At 43.1% G+C, this 19,792-nt stretch overlaps 1 protein-coding gene across 3 annotated transcripts in view; it reads right to left on the reverse strand.

Moving 5' to 3' along the window:
• GALNS (galactosamine (N-acetyl)-6-sulfatase) overlaps positions 1-19,792 on the reverse strand; it is a 65,739-nt gene that overhangs the window by 13,782 nt on the left and 32,165 nt on the right. For 2 of the 3 annotated variants that reach the window (XM_005292220.5, XM_005292222.5), the window contains exons 11-12: positions 17,644-17,746; positions 5,778-5,899 (exon numbers count right to left, since the gene is read on the reverse strand). In XM_005292220.5, the coding sequence (XP_005292277.2) occupies positions 5,778-5,899; positions 17,644-17,746 (225 nt within the window). The remainder of the gene's footprint in view (positions 1-5,777; positions 5,900-17,643; positions 17,747-19,792) is intronic. The other variant, XM_065567339.1, reaches the window with a different exon arrangement.

Consider the following 19,792-nt stretch of genomic DNA (forward strand, 5'->3'; position numbering starts at 1 on the left):
CGTATCCATTTAGACAGGGCTACTACTCCTAAATTCTAAATAGAGTGTCGTAAGAAATGCTGTTGCAATAACACTGGATAAAAGGAAACCATAGGGAGGGCTGGACTGTGGCAAGTGTAGGCATGTAGAACTGAGCTGCAGTCCCGGCTGATTCAGGGTGTTCGTCTGGAGTTAGCCCTTCCTCCCCGTGGAAAGCAGAGGCAGTCCAAACATACCATCACCTTCCTTCCCACGTGGGAAAGGGAAGTAAGTGTTGTACTGATTAGGTGTTACCAAGCATGGAAACACCAGATGAGCCCTAAATCTTTCAGAAGATGAGAAGGGTAGTCCCCTCCCCCACACCTCCTACATCAAGTTTCTGTCTTCAGAAGAGCTCAACAAGCACATGTTAAACAGGGAACGCCGCGATCCTAGAAAGAAGGGGGGAGTGTGGTTTAGCAGTTTTATCCAAGGCCTGGAAAACAAGCGGTTCCTCGGTTGCAGAGTCCCCAGGATCACTGCATGACCTCAGACAAGTCACAGCCTCTCGCACCTCAGTCAAAACAGCTGTGAAATAGGGTAGAGCTAGACCAGATGTTGCCTTGGAGCTGAGCGTTCCTGTATTGTCTTTTTTCCATCTGAGCCCTTATTGCTGCTGTTTAGCTAAGTGCATTGGTTAAGTGGGAGGATAGGTGGTGCTGCTGCTTTTACAGTTATTATTCCCTGATAACCAGAAATTTCTATGCTCAAACTCTGTTCACTTTTTTTTTTTTAAACATCATCTTAATTACTTGGTGGTGCTAAGTTTTGTTTTTGCTCCCAGGACCTATCACTGGGGGTAGCAGGTCATTGCTGGGGGTTCTCCTGTGTCATCTGCCAGTGGGACTTTTCTTCCTCTGCCCTATGTTTATAGGAAATGGCTAATTTCATTTCCAAACCTCCTGTTGACTGTATTTCCCTTCCTCAGTCATCGGAGCATGGATGATTTTACTCCAGAATGCACAGTCTGTGGTTAACAAATCTGATATGGTCCATCATCAGGAGTATTGACCTCCTGGCAGTGACAGAGATCCACTTGTCTCTGAGAATCTTATCACCCTGTAGCGTTAGAGATTAGGGTGGCACTATTCGCCACACTCTTCTACAATGGCTGGTTAGGCTGGAGGAGTTGCACTATTGGTGTTTCTAGTTGTAGAGCCTTATAATAAGTTAATGCCTGCTCTGTAACCTTGTCCATATGGCAGTTTCCCATTGCTGATTTTAAAAAGGCAGAAGTAGTTTATTTCCTACCTATTATTATTAGCAGTAGTAGCATTATTAACATGCTACCTAGGAGCTACCCCTAGTCATGGACCAGGACCCCGCTGTGCGAGGCGCTATACAACCTATAATCTGTGAGAGGTTTGCTGACTTTTCAGCCTTTTACTGTCCACTGCTTCATTATGGGCCACTTAAACAAAAATGATGGTGATTACTCACCTGATATTTCTGTATTTGTTTCAATGCTGATTTGTGAATCTTGATTTGAGGCAGCGGTTTCTTGTAGCCCCTCACATGTCTAGACATTGTCTGGACCTTTTTATTAGCTAACTTTGCCCTTTTCAGATAATTTTTCACTTGAACTTCATTCATGAGTTTGTTTCTTTTAATATTCCTTTTTGTGAAGCGTCACTCTCGGCTAAGAGGGTTACTCATCGAAACACGTGCAGGTGTTTATATAAGCCTTACTAAAGGAGAGGTTGATTTAATGGCTCACTGCAACACAGAGGTACCACGTGTGGATTACAGCGGGCAAAAGCCCACAGATGTACTTCGACAAGCTATCCTCCACAGTCATATTTCTCTTCAGACCCCCCCAGGCAGTGGGATGACTTGTTTGTTGCAAGAGGTGTTGCTGGAAGTACTCCAGGCATGTGCCGGATATGAGTGCTTCCTAGCAAATCTTTCATTGTCTAACACCTGCTTGGTTGATACCAGGCAGCAGGTTCCTGTTGTCTTGACTGAGGCGTCTAACCATACTTCTCAGCAACTTTTTCATAGTTTTAATGCTTTCCTCGGCACTCCTCCTTGGGCTGCAGGTAATTTCCCAGTGCTCTCCCTCAATGCAGACGCTGCTGTTTCCCTCTGGTTAGATGGCGAGCATCCAGAATAACTTTCCCCCTGAGTGAAATTATACACCAGTTTAGCTGTTTTGCTCGTTCTGACGTTTCTGCCCTGACCTGTGAAGTCAGGATCTGACAGAAGAGCAGCTAATCTTTCTCCTATCAGTTCCGCCCGGAGCTTCTTCCTCTCTTTTCTGGCCCTATAACTAGCATTGTTAATTCTTTGATGGTTTCTAGGATTTTTCATCATGCTCTTGTAAACCCTGTTTTAAACACATTACTGTTGGATTCTGAAATCATTAGTAAATATCAGTCAATTTTGTGGATTCCATTTGTTTCCTCCATTCTAGTCAACTGTATTGACTGAAATCAGAGGTCACTGCTTCTCCAGGCCCAGAGTTTAGGGGACTCCTAGTTTGAATGAGGATCAATCACTCAGATCAGATGGCAGTACTGACTGCCATTAATAACAAGCAATGGCTTTAGCTTTCTGTGCTGGCTTGTTAAGATGTTGCACCTCTGGAGATTTATCCTGACAATTCCTTCTGCACCTTCAGAGTTTGACTCCAAACACCTTCTTTATTGCAGTTTGTATTGGGTTTATTGTATTTTATGCTGTGCTAAGTTTAGTTTTATTTGCTGTTTGCTTGTGTTTTTAGTGAGTATTGTAAAGCATCTTAATATAGGCATGTGTGAATAAAGTATTTTCCCCCACAATTGGTTCTGAAGGTGCTAGCAACAGATTATTTTAATCTCTCTAAAATGTTACTTGGATGCATCATATTCTTGGAAAGAACCTTTCCCTGTATGGTACTTGTGGGATGTGCAATACTCAGAGAATCAAAGAATTTAATAAAGAAAAAGACTTATTAAATCACCTAGTCCAGTCTCTGATATATTCTGTAACAAAGGCCTTCTACAGTTCCAGTAGTTTTAAATTAATCTGAAGGACTAGGCATTGTGTCCTGCAAGGAGAATGAATATTGCTTGGACTTAGAGAAATGCTTCTCCCCCACATTGTCGGTGTTAATGTATGATCTTATGTTTTAAAAAATAAACACCCAGAGCTACAAAAAACAACATAAGACATAAATTAGTATCTGTCCCTCAGCCTTCTTAGACATGATCATTAACATCTCAGATGACAAAGACACAAAACTGGTTCAATCCTTGCCACACAAGAGCTAAGGAGATGCAGGTAATCAAGGTTCTTACTGGGACCAGTACGGAGTTAAATTACCCTTTTGTCAACAGAATGCTGGGTTTCCCTCTGAGGAGCATTAACGTAGGGACTCCCAATGGGCAAGCTGCCAAAGGGGATAATTAAACTAAATAAAAATACACACCAGCTACAACAGTAACATCCCCATAAATGAGGATAATTTAAGTACTACATAGGATAGGAGACCTACTTTCCATGATGTTTCCAATGTGACCAGAGACAAGAGAAGAGTAACATTACATGTTGCAGGAAGGAATATTCATTTACTAAAAATATCCTTTCCATTATAGTTTGCATATCAAATAACATCACTGCTTTCCATAATCATGTCATAATCTTACCATGAAATTCAATCAAGGCAACAGCTTGTGTGTGTCCAGAAAGCAATGGAACCATATGAGAAATGACTACAGATGTATCACTGGAATTTAGTTCAATCCTCAAAACATGGCTGTTGAAAGGAATGCTTAAACTATCAGGCAGCAGGTGCCCTGCAGACAGACACCTCCCAGATAAGCCTCTTCAAAACACAGACCAACATAGCCAAGATAAGATTTCTGATTATCTAATTTTTGGAATGGGGTGATTTCCACCTTCCGCAAAAAAACACAGCCATTAAACCAAACAGGATATAATCTCATCTGGAATCCCAATCCAGTAATGTAATTTTACTGAGCTGAATTTAAAACACAGCAGCAAAGAATAAGATGTGATATGATTTGGTTTGTTCATTAGTGCTGAAATGCAATAGAAAGGGAGCAAATGCAATGGGATTCTGGAGAGTTTTATACACTGTGTAATGTACCTCTAGGTGCTCATCTGTTAGGAGAGAGAGAAGTGAAAATATTTTTTCTCCCCTTCTCTCTCTAGTGAGAACACTTAGTGGACAGTACAGGCTCAGTGCTGTTGAAAATAATGGAGTGAGTGCATCCACTCAATTATTTAAAATGGTTGAATAATTGCAGTCCTGTCAGTTCAGAAAACATCTCGCTGTAAAAGCCACTGCACAAAACCATTTCTGTGCAAGTGGTCGTGGCGGCCCCACTTTCCTCCTTATTTACTTATACATTCTATAAATCAGAGCCAATGGAAATGGAAAAGATAGCATATCCCAGTCCGCCATCTGACCTTGCTAAAACCCCCATAACATTCTTCCTAATCAACGGAGAAGGGTGGAGCCCAGACAGATTTTTCGTAGGGTGGTTGTAATTAGACTCACAGGGCCAGATTCACCTTCTGCTGGGTTAGCTGATGCCTGCTTAAACCCTTGCAGAAATCATTTGGGGCAGGAAGTCTGCTAGAGGTGCAGGTTGCAGTGACACAGTTATGGGAGATTAAGTGACCAGCGTAGTCCAAAGAGTGGGCGGGATGGGCAGAGGGCGGGCCACTAACTCAATTACTTTCTGAGGAAGCTCCCACAGGCTTGAAAGCTTCCCACTCGCCATCACAGAACGCAGGGGGAAGGCACTGGTGGCAAAACCTCTCCGAATGTGCTGCGATGGGAAAGGGGAGGCTTGGCCCTGGAGAACAAGCGCAGACAGCAGACTAGCTTGGGTGTGCACGTTCACTGATGTGCTATTCTGCAGCTACCCTAGAGTCAGTCCTGTCCATGGGACACAAAAGGTAAGGGGTGTTGGACATGGGACAAGAGCCACTAGATAGTCTAAGTCAAGCTGGGACAAGTGCCAACCCAGTGTCTGGCCAAACCATTTGGAAACTATATTTTGTTCTGTTCTTTATTTGTTAGTTTAGAACTATGGTCACCAGTCTAAGCTTTCTGAGGTGTAACACCTGATTTTCAGAAACAGCTAGCAAGTCTATTGATAAATAAATAGGTATTGCCACATACCCAAGGGGATATCTATGCTGATGTAATCTTTGTACTCCACCACCACTTGTTCCCTAAGAAACGTCTGTCTCCTTTCCACCCATAGCTATAGGATCGTCGTGGATTCTGCTTTAACTGCTAGATTGGCACAATTGCCACATCAGTTTCATTCGGTGCATTTGCCTGTTCACATCCCTCTTAAGACAAAATAATCCTCAATTAACAAAATACATACCATTAATAATGAACTAGTACGATGGACAGCAAGACATGAAAACAATATCATGCTCACAATGACACGATGACCATTTAATACAGCTTATTTTACCCATATGAAACAGAACCTGACTAGCCGGAAGAGGAGCTTTGTGTAAGCTTGAAAGCTTGTTTCTCTCACCAACAGAAGTTGGTACAATAAAAAATAATATTCCCTCGCCCACCGTGTCCAGCAATCAAGAGAGTCAGGTCAGTGAAATAATGGGACCAAATGCACCTGTGACAGGAGAGTAAATGCCAGATGAACTAAGCCTGGTGTTAAAGTCACAATGTGCTCGCTGAAGAGCTTCCTGCCACCTCACTTCCGAGCCCCTTCTGGACCGGACCATTTCCAGCAATGGACATTTCCATGTGTGTCTTTCTGGCTCACCTTATCGGATACTTTTCCCCAGGATCCCTTCCCAAGTGGAAGAGCAGAGGCAGTTTGGTGTGTTCCTCCTGAGTATGGGTGGTTACTCCAGAAATGTTCTGCCCAGGACAGAAATCAATACCCTGCATTGGAGAGAACGAAGTGGGTCATTGGGAATGTGAGAGGAGAGAACGGGGTTGAATTTATTATTTAATAACAGATGTAAATATGAACTCCTCAGCTCTCAAGACTTTGGCTAAGACCACTTTCCCCACTCTCCCGTTATTAACTGTGACTTTTTTTTTTTAAAGAAGTTCTAACCCGAAGTTGATTATGAGTCTGCAAACTGGATTCTTCTGTTATTTATGCTGGGGTGAAAAAAGTAACTCTACTGGAGCTGATATGGTGTAAAACTGGAGGGAGAACTGAAGCAGGACTCACATTTCTGTACTATTAAAAAGCAGAAATCATCTCTATAAAATATTCATTAAAATGAAATGGCAAATGAAAGACAAAAGGGGAGATCATTTAATCATAACTCTGCACATGAAAAGCATCTTCTCCCTTTGATTACTGCAGTACAGAGCTGCATAGACGGGTTCTGATTGGCTGGTGACAATGTTATAAAGGGGAAAAAATCCAATAAAATTAAAGGGCATAATCCCAAGAGACAATGAGCACCCACAACTCCTGTTAGCTTCTATGGGAAATGTTAAAGCTCAGTGTCTCTCTGAATCTGACCCAAAGGCATATTTCACTGAAGAAAGCTGTAAATTTTAATTAAAAAAAAAAAAAAAAAAAAAAAAAAGAAGTTTGTCTTTCTGATTTACAGCTTCTCGAAGTCTTGGTATTAGGTTATTAAGCTGGTAATGCTAGGTGGGCTGGAAGATCTGCATTAGGTCTGAAAAAAACTCCCGTGCCCATCATTAAACTCTGTGGAAGCAAAAATCAGGATTTCCCCAGCAGTAGCGGCTGGTATGATGACCATAAGTATCTGGACATTCCAGTTGCTCACATCAATGGGTTAAGTCCTCAATAACCAGCCCAGGGACACCCAGAGCTGTCTGTTCAGAAATCCAGAGCAGTTAGCTCTCTGCATCTGTGCATTTGTATGCTTTGCCAGGTTGTGTGTCTCCTGAACTCCAGCCAATTATTAGCCAGATGTCAACTCCCTAATAACTTAGAGCTTGGCCTACGGTCCTACGGGCTAACAGAACACTTTTAGCTCTGGGAATAGCAAAAAATTTTAAGTGCTAATTTCACTGAAGAGAAAATAAAGCAGGAGGCCCCATAGACTAGCAAGAACTAGCACCTAATGGACTTGTTAAACCTCACAGGTTTACAATTCCAGCTAACATGCTGCGCTATTTACTGTACTTCATAATGCCCTGAGACATGGACAGAGACCCAGAGAGAAGGTAAATGGTAATATTTAAATGGGGGGGGGGTGAAAAGCAGTTGTACCATTTGCTTATAAAACAACAAACAAACTGAAAGGCTCTCCACAGATGTTAGGATTTGATTGGCAAACAATTTTCTAAAAATATCCTGTATGTTTTTAATGGACAGCTGGTCAGCGGAGCAGTTAATATTCTGCTTTTCAATAAAGCAAGAAGGTTAGAAGCCCATGAAATCCCATTTATCTGCACAGAGCTATAGATTCCTGAATCAGTGGCTGGAAAAAATAAGAGAGTTGCTTGATAGGTTGTAGCGGGCAACTAATAATGGACTTTAAATGGATACAAAAATGATTGACCTTTTAACCTTCTCATACCATAGACCTTGGAGACTGAATGAGGTTTTGATAGTGGAAAATAGAATTTAACTTTAAAAAGATACATGGAACAGTTAGCGGAAAGGTATCAAAGCCCAGATATAACATACAAATTATAATTTGGATGCAAATCAAACAAGCTATTTAATTAAGTGCCTGCTAATTGATACACTGCTCCTCTACTGCAAATGTTTTAGTTTGAGGGAAGAATTTATTCTCTTGGGCATTTGCTTCTACATTGCTCTGCTTATATGAGAAGCAAATGGTGAAATGTAATTCACAAAATGAGGTGCTCCAGAACACGTTCCAGATTATATCCCCCGATTCCTGAGAAATAAGTCTTCAACAAAGGTGTCTCAGAACCAACAAAAAGCTACCTGTCTCTCTAGCTTCAAAAGCCAATTCCCTCTTCAAATCTAATTTACTAGAGGGAAAAAGAAAATCCCTCAAACATAACATTCTGTGACATTGATAAATAACACCCCGAAAATGTGGCTGAAACTACCATTTACATTCTAAAGCCTTTCAACTTTATCTCCACAAATAAACAGTGAAATACAAATCATTTCTATGATGTTCGGTGTGACATCAAAATCCACCTGTGGCCCAGAGATGGCCTCAAAACTTTCCTACTTGCATATCAACTACTAAGTAAAATCATATTCCCCCTCCATCTCCTCGGACGGCACTGTCCAGCATAACAACCACTCCATCAAAATACAACATCAACAGTTAAAAATGATCCTCTTAGAAGTCCAGGCCCTGAGATCCAATGGGAAGGAGCCTGACATAATAAATATCTAGGTAAGTGAAAGAGACAGGAAGAGGTAACAGCAAATGGAAGGATCCAGTACAAACCAGAAGGATGGTAATAAATAGGGAACCAACTGCGATCACTCCAAAAAAACCCACCACCACCTTTTGGGGGAAAAACAGTTGTTATCTGACTTCTAAAGATAGGGAGGGATGGACTGAGATGGATAGCGGGGAAAGCAGGTTCCAGGGCAGACGGACCCAGAACATCAGGGTGGTTATTGAGGAAAGCCCTGATCCTGCAGTCAGAGCGGTTTGGGCGCAAAGGTCCATCGGCATACATCTGAGTGCCAGACAGGACGTTATGGGGCTGTGCTGGGATCCCTAATGGCAGATGATGAACAAGTGCTGCTATCCATCAGGACAAGGTTCCTGGTCTCAAATGCTGCCAGGTCCTCTGCCATGAAGAGCTTTCAAAACCAATGACTGCCAATTTAAAAATTCAAGCCTCTGGTGGCCATTATAAAGAACGCAGGCATATGTAGCGGGCACACTTCCACCTGGTTCATGAGTCAATTTAGCCAGAGCCCCATTTGCAACTGCAAAACCCAGCACTGCAATAGAAACGGCACAGGCAGACCCTGAACGCTTGTGTGGCCCATCTACTTCAAGGGTTCACTCACGTCAGTCTGACTGCAGGGCTGAGGCTGTAAAAAACATTATAAATAAATAACCTGAATATTATATATACACTATACTAGGTTTCAGAGTAGCAGCTGTGTTAGTCTGTATCCGCAAAAAGAACAGGAGTACTAGTGGCACCTTAGAGACTAACAAATTTATTAGAGCATAAGCTTTCGTGGGCTACAGCCCACTTCTTCGGATGCTATACTAGGTGTCAGAGCACAATACCTAGCAGGATGACTGAGGACACAGCCATTGCCATTGTACAAGCCAAGTGAGGAGGTCTGATGGCATCAAAGATTTTGCCAGAGATATTAATATGTGCTGATGGGAAAAAAAATGTTGGTTACATACAATGCATCAAACCCCAATTTCCCATTAAAATGGACATTCTGAGCCGCCTCTTGATGGAGCCCTATTGCTGAAACCTGACATTATCTGAGACACCAGCAGTATCACTGCCCAATTTAAGAGGCAGTAAAACAGCTTATATTCTGCAGGAAAATCACTTGACTATTTAAATATCAAAATAGTAATTCGGCCTCTCCCTACATTCAATGCTGTTTCCAGTTCTTGAGAAGGGAACTACACAATAGCCTCTATGAATAAACTGAAAGTCTAGGATGCTCTGTCTGCACTGCTTCCCTTTTCCAGAGCAAAGAATTTTTAATCAATTCTGCTTGAGATTTGGGAAGAATTTTCAGGAACAGACAATCCACACATTTGCACATCTGGACGGTGCCTCTGGTGTCTTGGGAAACATGTAGATTAGGGTTGTGTATGCTGCTTAGGAGGGGAGAGGGGGAAGTGAGATGGAGACTGTCCCTAGATCTTCCTTTATCAGGATTTAAGGAATTACTACTTTTCATTCCTGCCTCACAGAAGGTTCTTCTGCCTTCTCTGCACAAGCTGGAGTGAGTGCTGATGAAGCAGACGTGACTGGTGAAGAACGAGACTGTTCTTTCTAGATATTTGTACTGGTGAAGATTGTTAGGGAATTTGAAATCATGCCACTGTTTCAGAATGATTTCCCACTCTTCGGCAAATTAGACATTCCTTTTTAAAAGGACAAGCTAACCACACAGGCCGTAGAAACCAAGAGCTTTGCAGGCTTTAATGTTAGATACAGTGGGCCTGATCCTCAGCTGGTGTAAATCAACATCCTTCCACTGAAATCAGTGGAGATTTGATCTACACGAGATGCACATCTGGCCCAGTGTTTTTGCTGAGTTCCAGATGGCCAGCTTCACTTAAAAATGAAATTCATACAGGAGAAGAATGAAGAATCCCTTTAAGGGAAATGGGTTGATCCAATTCCCGCCCTCCCCACAACAAAACCAAAACCATCATTAGACTTATATTGTTTCCTTAAACATTTTCGTTACGAGAGCCTGTTACTAACAATGTGCTTTTAACTGGCTATTGATTCCCTGCACAATTCTAATATAGTTTACTCTGCACCTTATATGAGGTAAGATGTTCATTTACAATAAACAGTGACCTCACAAAGAAGAAAGGTAATTGCTTGTATTTAGACAAATTCTCTGATCTTTTTCCGCACACTTATAAAAACACGAGGGATGTGTCTACAGCTAGGCACAGTTCTGTGCCTTGTTAGAAACAGCCAACTAAAAGAGCATCAGATTACTTGCAAATAGTAACCAGAAGCAAGTCTGCTAGTGGACCAGATCTCCTGGACAGGGATGATGTTTTGTACCATTGCACAGTGAAGAGAAATTTCACTGAATGTCATTGAGTTCCTCATATAAAAAATAAAAATAAACCTTTCCTCCAGACAGGACAAGTGGATTTTTAAGGGGGCAGGAGTGTCTGCCCCTCTAGCCCCACTGCAAGCCCCTCAGCAAGAACTACTGACTGTTGATTATATGGCTTGTGACTCAATTTCCAGAGTAAATGGCCCACAGATGTTATGTCAATAATGACATGAGACAAATCCAACAGTTCGCCATTTTGGGCTCCTAGCCAAGCGATGGAATCAGCACTTGTGTTAATGTAAGCCCTCTGGCGATTCATCTCCTTGGCACTATCCCAGAGCATTCTGAATTTACAAGTGACTGTGGATTATGATAGTGGCACAGCAAACACTGGACCGTCTCCTTGCCAACATTTCCTCATTCCAATGCTCAGAACACAGAACAACAAAACAAATATTAATATTAGGAAAAAACCAGCTTGTTTGAGGCAGGTATCCCCAACACTGCAGCAATCTGCTCTTTCTTCTTGTCCTTGCCACAGCACTGGAAAGCAGCGATTCTCACTCGTGGCAGTTCTCAGCAAAAGCCTCCAGCATTGGAACTCAGAGTGACCGAACACCTGAAAATGCTGGTGCTGGTTTCTCTTGGCAGCCGCTTCAGCCCTGTTGAACAAAAATCGCTTCTAATGTGTTAACTGTCTGGAAGGGAGTGGAGAAAAGGGGCAAATCGAAAAGTCTCCATCGGCTCTCAAGCAGAAGCGATCGATAGCTAGCTCATATGCTCAGAGGACCACAATCAAATGTCATTATTTGTGAGGTTCTACTTGACTTCACATCCCCCCTCACAGAAAAGGCTTTATCGATTCCTTCATGTTGATGAGAAGGGCAATCAGAACAGACCGCAGCACAAATAACCCCGCTGGCATTTTACAGTGAAGCAATAGGGTGTGTTTGTGTACACACACACACACACACAAACACACCCTTTACGAAAAACCACTGAAAACTACTAACAAGATACTAAGCCGACAGTAGAGAGGCTGAAGTTTATCAGCCCCAATCCACTAAACCAAAGGGCTTTTTAAAAAATATTTTGGCAAAGATCCAGTTAAGGTCACCTCACCAGTGCTACCGAAGAGGTATGCTCTGTGGGAGTGATCTCAGGACTAAGCAGAGGCGAGAGCTTTACCCTCCTGGTGACTCAAGTTCTTGCCACCTCTAATGAACCACTAAAATCGGGATTTTGGAAGGAATTTAATTACCCCTCAAAAAAGAGAGGCCAGTAGATTCCTTCAGGAATCCACAATTTTCCCCTTTATTCTCCTCCCCCCGACCCTGCGTAAAGCTGACCTGTCCTCCCAACAGAGGAGGGCTAAATGCAGCTCCCTCCCTCTAAACTCTTCAGCATTGTTCCTGATCAGCTGGGCAGGGCAGCAGGAGAGCAATCAGAGCAGGAGGCGTATGTTTCAGAGTGGGTAGAGTAAATCTGCCTGTCCTCCAGGATCTGCCTCGTCTCACGGACCTCTTCTGGGCTAAACGCAGTGGTGACAAATAGCGGTATGTGATACAAGATATACACACAAGTGGTGGTGTATCTGTTTGGTATTCTGTGGTTGGGCCAAACACATGCAACTTAAATGCCACAGGGATGGCAGGGGAATGCAGCAGGAAAAGCAACAAAAAGAAGGCTGTAAGGCAAAGTGGTGGGGTGCATGGGGGCTGTTCTAGCTTACAATTGAATTGGCTTTCAGCACAACCACCGAATGCCAGTTGGGTGTGATTCCTAGACTCCAAAGCCAGAAGGGACCACTGTGATCATCTAGTCAGCTCTCCTGCAGAACACAGGCCAGGAGACTTCCCGGAATTCGTTCTTGTTTGAACTACAGCATGTAGTTTCGAAAAACATCCAAATCTGGATGGTGGAGAGTCCACCTCAGCCCTGGTTAATTACCCACACTGGTAAATATTTGTGCCTTACTTCTAGTCTAAATTTGTCTAGCTTCAATTTCCAGCCAACTACCCTACTTGACTGGTGACACAGAGCCTCTGACCAATTTGCATTGGATGTGTCATGTACACTGCTGTGTTCATTACTACTGGATTTGGCTGGAAGGTTGTCAGCGCCGATAGGGCCGTGGAAGAGCCTACGTTCGGAGAGCCATAAGCACCAAAGGACAGTACGGGCCAGATCCTCAGCAGGTCTAAAGCGGCATAGCTGCACTGATTTCAATGGAGCTATTGCGACTTACCGCAGCTGAAAGTCTGGCCCTAGGCCTGCCAGGTGAATCCAGTTACAGGTTCTGTCACCCTGCTGCAGACTACACTTCCGGTGCTCTCACAGCGTCTTTTTAAACTCCAGGGGTCAATAATGCAGTATTTTTCCTGTGGAATCATTTATTTACTGACTCTCCAATGAAGTCTGAGACTAAAGAATTCTTAAACTTCTCCGTGTCTCCGTTTTTTCAGTCCAGAACCAAATCTCACTCGGGAATAGAATATGTATTAAATCTCAAATTATTTACAAATATAAATATATTCTCTCAGTAAATTCACTTATCTCTGTCCTATTCATCTGCTCCTGGATGTCAGACAATTCAAATTGCATAAACATGAACCACTTGTAAATCACAAAGGCTTTTTATTGTACAAAAATGGCAGCGAGGTAAATATTCCTCATCTGAGCGTCCCATGTAATTTACAAGCAGGAGTGGTGTGTGCCATCAAGTCCTTAGTCTCACTTATTTCCGCTGAGTGGATTTATATTTCTTTCCCTTATGCTATTTAAGGGAGTAGCCATTCATGAATATAAGTTATCTAAATAATCAAGTAGAAATAGCAGGGAAGATAACACCAAATAGTCCTGTAGTGCTAGGAAATAGATTATAACGATTTATGGGAGGAATCGGATTAGAAAATACTGGCTTTGGAGGATAAAAAAACAAAAACCAAAAAACCAACACATTTCATCTTTGTGACTGATGACATGAAATTGAATCCCAAACTAGAATGCAGATGATGGGTACCAGTTAAAGCATGTTAATGTCATGAGAGTTTAATAAGGCAAAGAGACTATAAATCAGTGGACTGCTGGCATGGGATCTTTGCAGTGTAAATATTCCAAGTGCCATATGGGGAGAAGCATGCACAACCGAGTTATCTCCTGGGGTTAGCTGTCTGTAAGCGTCTCCTCTGTGCTCCATTTTACACATACTTTATTACTTAGCTGCCTAACACTGCAATCAAGCCAGTAGCTTTCCAGGTGAGAGGCTAAAATTCCTAAACTTGCACAAATTCTTCTTAACCAAGCTTGACGGTGAAAAGCATGGAGGTGTTCAGAAGACACACATGTGGCCAGAAGGATAACAATGTGATGTTTTCCAATCCTAACATCAATTGGATTCTGGTTTGCTCAGTGGCATTTACAGGTTTAAAAATCTTAAAACAAAAGCACACCAAGCATGAATTAAAAATCGCATAAGTTGTCTGTATTTTGGTTTGGCGGGATTCGTTTTAAATTGATAGATGTTGGTAAATGTCAATTTCAGCTGACACTGAAATCAACACAAAAAAAGCATCCATCAGTAATAGCATGAGTGCAGCCTGCCCCTCCCCCCCCGCACGCTGCACCTATAGGGATCCAATGTCACCGGCCTTTTGGCAGCGCAGTCCTGGGAGTGAGCGAGCAGGGCCATGACAGCAGAGCTGCAGAGGGCTTCCTGCATGGTGACACTGGATCACTGCAGGAGCAAGGTGTGGGGGAGGCTGCGGTCCTAGCAGGCGAGCATAGTGCTGGAACTAGAGGTGCTGAGGGTGCTGCAGCACCCCCTGGCTTGAAGTGGTTTCCATCATACGCAGGGGTTACAGTTTGGTTCAATGGCTCTCAGCACCCGCACTGTACAAATTGTTCCAGCGCCCCTGCAGGGCAGAGCAGAGACTCCCACCAGGCCTGTGAGGGATGAGTCCCCAGCTGTGGGGGAGGTCACCCTGCTGCTGAAAGGCTCCTGCCCAGGGACAAAACCATTCAGTAGCAGGGTGGCCTCCGCTGTGGCTGGGGGCTTTCCTTCCTCCGTGCCATCCTGATCAAGGGTCCTGCACCACTCTGCCCGCTCTGCCCTCCCAGGCTCGCCGCTTTCTCCACACCTTGCACATGCAGGGATCGGGTGTCACCGGCCTGTGACCACATGGGGAATCCTCTGCAGCTCTGCTGTCATGGCCCCACTCACTCACCCACCAGCCAGGTGTGTGGGAACTGTTCAGCAGTGGGGTAGCCTCCCCAGAAGCCAGGGGCTCATCCTCCTCTATGTAGTCCTGATCAAGTAGGATCTGCTCCAGGTCAGGACCGCAACCTCCTTCGCACCTGTGTTTTGGGCCCCTCAGTGGCACAGGGAGTTCTCTACAGCCCTGCCCCAACCCTACCCATCCCTTAATATCATGCAACAGTAAAAATTTAGAAATAAAAAAAGTGATACTAATAATTGAAATTAAAGAAAAAAATTGGATTCTGACAAGACTATCTATATTTAGTAAAAAAAACCTCTCCCAATTAACAAGGGCTTTCAAGAGCAAATGGAGGTTTGGCTGAAACATGAAACAATGAAGCAACTCTACAAAAATAACAAGATACTAAATTATCCGTAAAGTAAACCTCTTGAAAATAAACAGAGAGTTGTTTTGACGTATCTGGCCAACCTCAGGCCTGTTTAAATGGTTGCAGCTCCAATAAAGATGATGGAACTGTACCAGCTTTCACCAGATCTGACTTTGGCCCCATCACCTTTATGAGTGAAAGGCTTCCAAGTTCAAAGGGAGTCTAATACATCTCCACATCTGACTCAGATAATCAGGTAATGAGCCAGTCAGGAGACCCCACCATTAGACAAGGTAAAAACTTGCCTTCTTAGCCAAAAGCCCCAGTGGCTTGGCAAGGCAAACTCATCTGTTCTGTCGACAATCAGGATTTCTAATGTCACACAAGTGTACATTAAAGTCCACTTGCAATGAAGCCAGCAAGCAAAACTGGCTCCTCCTACTCTGCCAAGATAACTCCAACCACAATATAAATATTACCGATAAAGCAGTAATGGCAAGGAGGAACTGTGGAGCGGTCATGTCTGACAAGCTTGCAAAAAAGAAAACAAAAATCAGAACGGTAAAAATATTCTGCATTCAGAGTTATTTATTTATTTATTTATTTTAAGCTGGTGAGGGTTGTAATTAACGCCTGGAGGACATGAGAGGAATCGGAACAAATTTCAGCCCCAGCTTCCCCTGCATGCTGTTAATGGCTATTCTGTCCACTAATGTGCTCCAATTTTACCCACATCGACCACATGTGATACAAGCTGCAGGAAAGCAAGTGAATTTTTAATCATCTCTCTGATGTACAGCATAATTATGGACTTTAATCAGCCAGTAGTTAAACAAAGACTTAGAAAGAAAGAAATATTCCTTAATTACACAACTGCCACTGCTCACAGTGGGAGAGTCTTTGAAATGAGTAACTGGTCTCCATTATCACAGCTACACACATATTCAGACATGTACAAACAGGTTAGATCAATATAGGCCTTTATTTTTTTCTGATCTAGGTGTGTAAGTGTGTGTATGTGCTTATATTACAACGGAGAGCAGTTACTCACATCTGACATGGTCTTGTGTACACATGGGAAGTGCACATCCTTTTCCAATGTCCCCACTCACAGTGAAAATCTTCCACACTCTTTCCATGTCACTTGAAAGATCCGAGCTTTATTCACATACACGTGTCGACAATATCTTGCATCACAACATTAACATTAACAATGGCGTAAAGTATGCGATGCAAGTTTCCCTCCCAGTTGGTAAGTCTCTTTGGCGCCATGTAAAATTGCAACTTTGACTCTTTGAGCCTTACAGTCTTTCTAGATACAAAGTTTACAGCCATGAATGTAAAAGTCTCCCGTGATGCTGCCTCTACCCCCCACCCCGCTCGCCCTGAGTATACAAACTACATGCTTGTTTTCACATCCATAAATGCTAGCAGCACTTTGTTCTGCACCTGTGAAGCCCTGAGGACCTCCCATACATAACAAATAGTCATAATCTTACAAACAACCCCCTGTACCACCAGCCTGCTGTTGAAATTGCTGAGAGCTGTGCCATAGCACATTTACTTCACTTTTAAGGGCATAATCAGCATGGCACAATGGTGAGCTGCCATTTGTGAAATGCCCCAGAGTTTATTACCCAAGTTTGGAACAAGAAAGATACAAAATCAGAAAAACAGCAAGAGAGTATCACTTAGAACAAAGGGATGATCAACCGAGAGAGCTCAAAAATGTGCTACGTCTTAGAATGATTTAGGTCGGAGCATGCTTTTGTAAGAGATGAAACACAAGTGCTCTGTTTTCAGCGGCTGCAGTTCTTTGCACAGTACAGCTGCTGTCGGCTGGACTTCCTTCCCTCTCCATGCATTGCTTAGCAAAGCAGCCTTATATTCGTGTCAATAGTGAGGGACATTGAATTCCTCATATCAGACACTGGATCCACACCAACAACTTAATGTAACACTCCAAATGGTGTGACATATGAGCTTGGTAAGAATTGATCAAGAAAAGATGCTTAACGTTGGAGTATATTAGAGGCTAAAAAAAAAAAAAAAAAAAAAAAAAAAAAAAACCAACCCCAACATCCAAAACAACCCAAGAGGACAATTTCCTGTGATTGCCCTGGAATGACATTGACTTCAATATGAAGGTGCTGAAATACTAGTCTCCTTCCTCCTTTCCCTTTATCCTACAGATCCAGCAGTAATGACACATCAATGTCTCCAATAAAAGGCTGGTTTAAAATGGAGCGCAGGGACATGCCAATGATTTCGAATTCCCCTTTAATGGGTTTTTCCCCCCCATGAGGAAAATGTCACTTGATGCAACTGGGAATGGGGGAAATGAACTAAACGAGGGGGTTTTGTTTTCTGTTACCTGACTGAACTGCTCCCAGGAGTTGATCCAGGTCCAGTAGTGAGCCTTGTAAAGCCCAAGTCTTACTGCCATCATCTCGTTGCCACGGTAATAGAATATCGGCCTGACAGGGAAGCAGAAGGGGGAGGGGAAGTGCAGCTGCATGAGAAATGCAATGTGCCTAAACAAACGCTTGGGCAGGCACACTGATAAGGGAGACAAACACTTTAATGGAGTCTGACTTCCGATTCAGCTATCAGTCAGGAACAGGCTGCCTTCTCAGAGTCTCCACTGCAAGGTTTTCAATTAACATTTTTTAAAGTGTTCATCAAGTTGAGAGCTCACATTGCACAAGAATGAAACATTATACAACTGGGCTGCCAGTGACTGTTAATCCTTGAACTATCAGCCCCTGGAATTTTCTATAGAGCGTGACGATTTAAACACCAAATGTCTTAGAAGAGTGGGGTGTGTGATGGGGATTCACAGAACATGTGATGCTTGGTCTCCTGTTTATGGCTGGGGACAGCTAGAGAGCACCAGACTGCCAGCTGTTACTGTCACACAGGCTGATTAGCCAGAGAAGGGGGAAAACGGTATTAAAGACGCATTCTGCTTTCCAGTGCCATCTCAGAATGCACCCGAATCACAAATGCTAGCACTCCAACATGCTTTAGATTCCACCCCCATCAATTTCTCAAAAAGCCTTCCCATTAAGTTGGCCTAATGCAATTCTGGGTGCTGCCTTTTCTCAAACCCCCATGCTTCTCAATTTAGGGAGCACACTGGGGATATATTTGGAAAATATATTCTATTCAGACTAGCTAATGGCCTGTGTCCCCCTTTCAAAAAATGTTGTGGCGAGCTCAGCACTGTCCCCCCTTTTCCCTTTGGTTTCACCGACAAAGCACTCTGTTGCTCTTGGAATGGAAGGTAAAACCAGACCACTCCATTTCTGCAGAACTGAAGCATCTATAGAGGGCGGACTCTGTTGGCAGAGTTCCTCATGCAAGGACTCCAGCTTGGTCAGCTTTTTCCAGTAGTTATAGACTGCTACACAAAGTCAGAAAGTTCATCATCATCAGTTCTGAATCTGCAGCTTTGGTTTGGACTCAGAATTCCTATTTTGCAAGAACTGTCTGGTTCTATGGTGCCACCTTGAAGACCATATCTTCATGGTAAGAGAAGGTTAAAAATCTCCCTGACTGAAGCACAGGAGTGGTCTTAGATCCCTTCTGGTTTGAGAATGAACTACAGTCTCCATCACTCCCTGCACAAACGATGAGTATTTAATGAGGAGCTCTTTGTATTTATGAGGAGCTTGTGAACAAAGGGAAAAACAGGGCCCATTCCTTTTAGTCCACTCTGTATACACCAAAAACTCCTAAGGGATAATGAGAGTGAAGGGGGTAGCAAGAATGCAGAACGGGGTCCAAAATGTTCCCACCAGTGAAAGAAAAGGACTCACTCATCCTGTTCTCACTCACCCATAACACTCATTCCTCAAGGAGCTTTCTTTAGTTGGGGGTGTTTGTATAAGATCTTTTGTTTTAAATAATCTTTTCCATCCCCACATCATCTTTACTGTTCCTGCTTTCTTAGCGAAAAAGGGTGTTAAAACCTAACCCACTGGAAAAAAATATGAATGGAGTTTTTGGCTTTGGAAGACCTGACCTGGTTCACCTGGTGCACTGAAGTGACAATTATTGTAGTGCAAGGGGCAGAGTAATAAAACATTTGCCTCTCCAATGAAAAAACTCTTATGTCAATAAAGAACCTCTTCAACCTTAAAGAAATAAAGTAATGCTAATTGCAAACATTTCACAGCACTCACAGATCCAGTAACGCCCGAAATTAGACACGAGGTGAATCATCTGCAGTGCTATGCAGGTGCTTTCTACCCTAATGGGCACAAAAATAGCTTTTCTGACCTAAGGTTCAAAGTCAACACAGAAGAGAACACAGATGAATCCTGCAAGTGTCCCGGTGACTTTTCTCATGCTCTCCCTTACTTATGGAACATCCTCTCTACTTTGATTTGTCAGGCTGCTTCCCTCTGCTCAATTATACCATTCCTGGAAATACTCCCAGTTCTACATTGCCCAGGAAAGGAAGTCAAGAATGTTCACTGTCTAATCTTGTCTTGTTTTAACACCCATCCCCTACCTCA

Source organism: Chrysemys picta, chromosome 14, assembly GCF_011386835.1.
Source record: "Chrysemys picta bellii isolate R12L10 chromosome 14, ASM1138683v2, whole genome shotgun sequence".
In the NCBI taxonomy this organism is placed as follows: domain Eukaryota; kingdom Metazoa; phylum Chordata; order Testudines; family Emydidae; genus Chrysemys; species Chrysemys picta.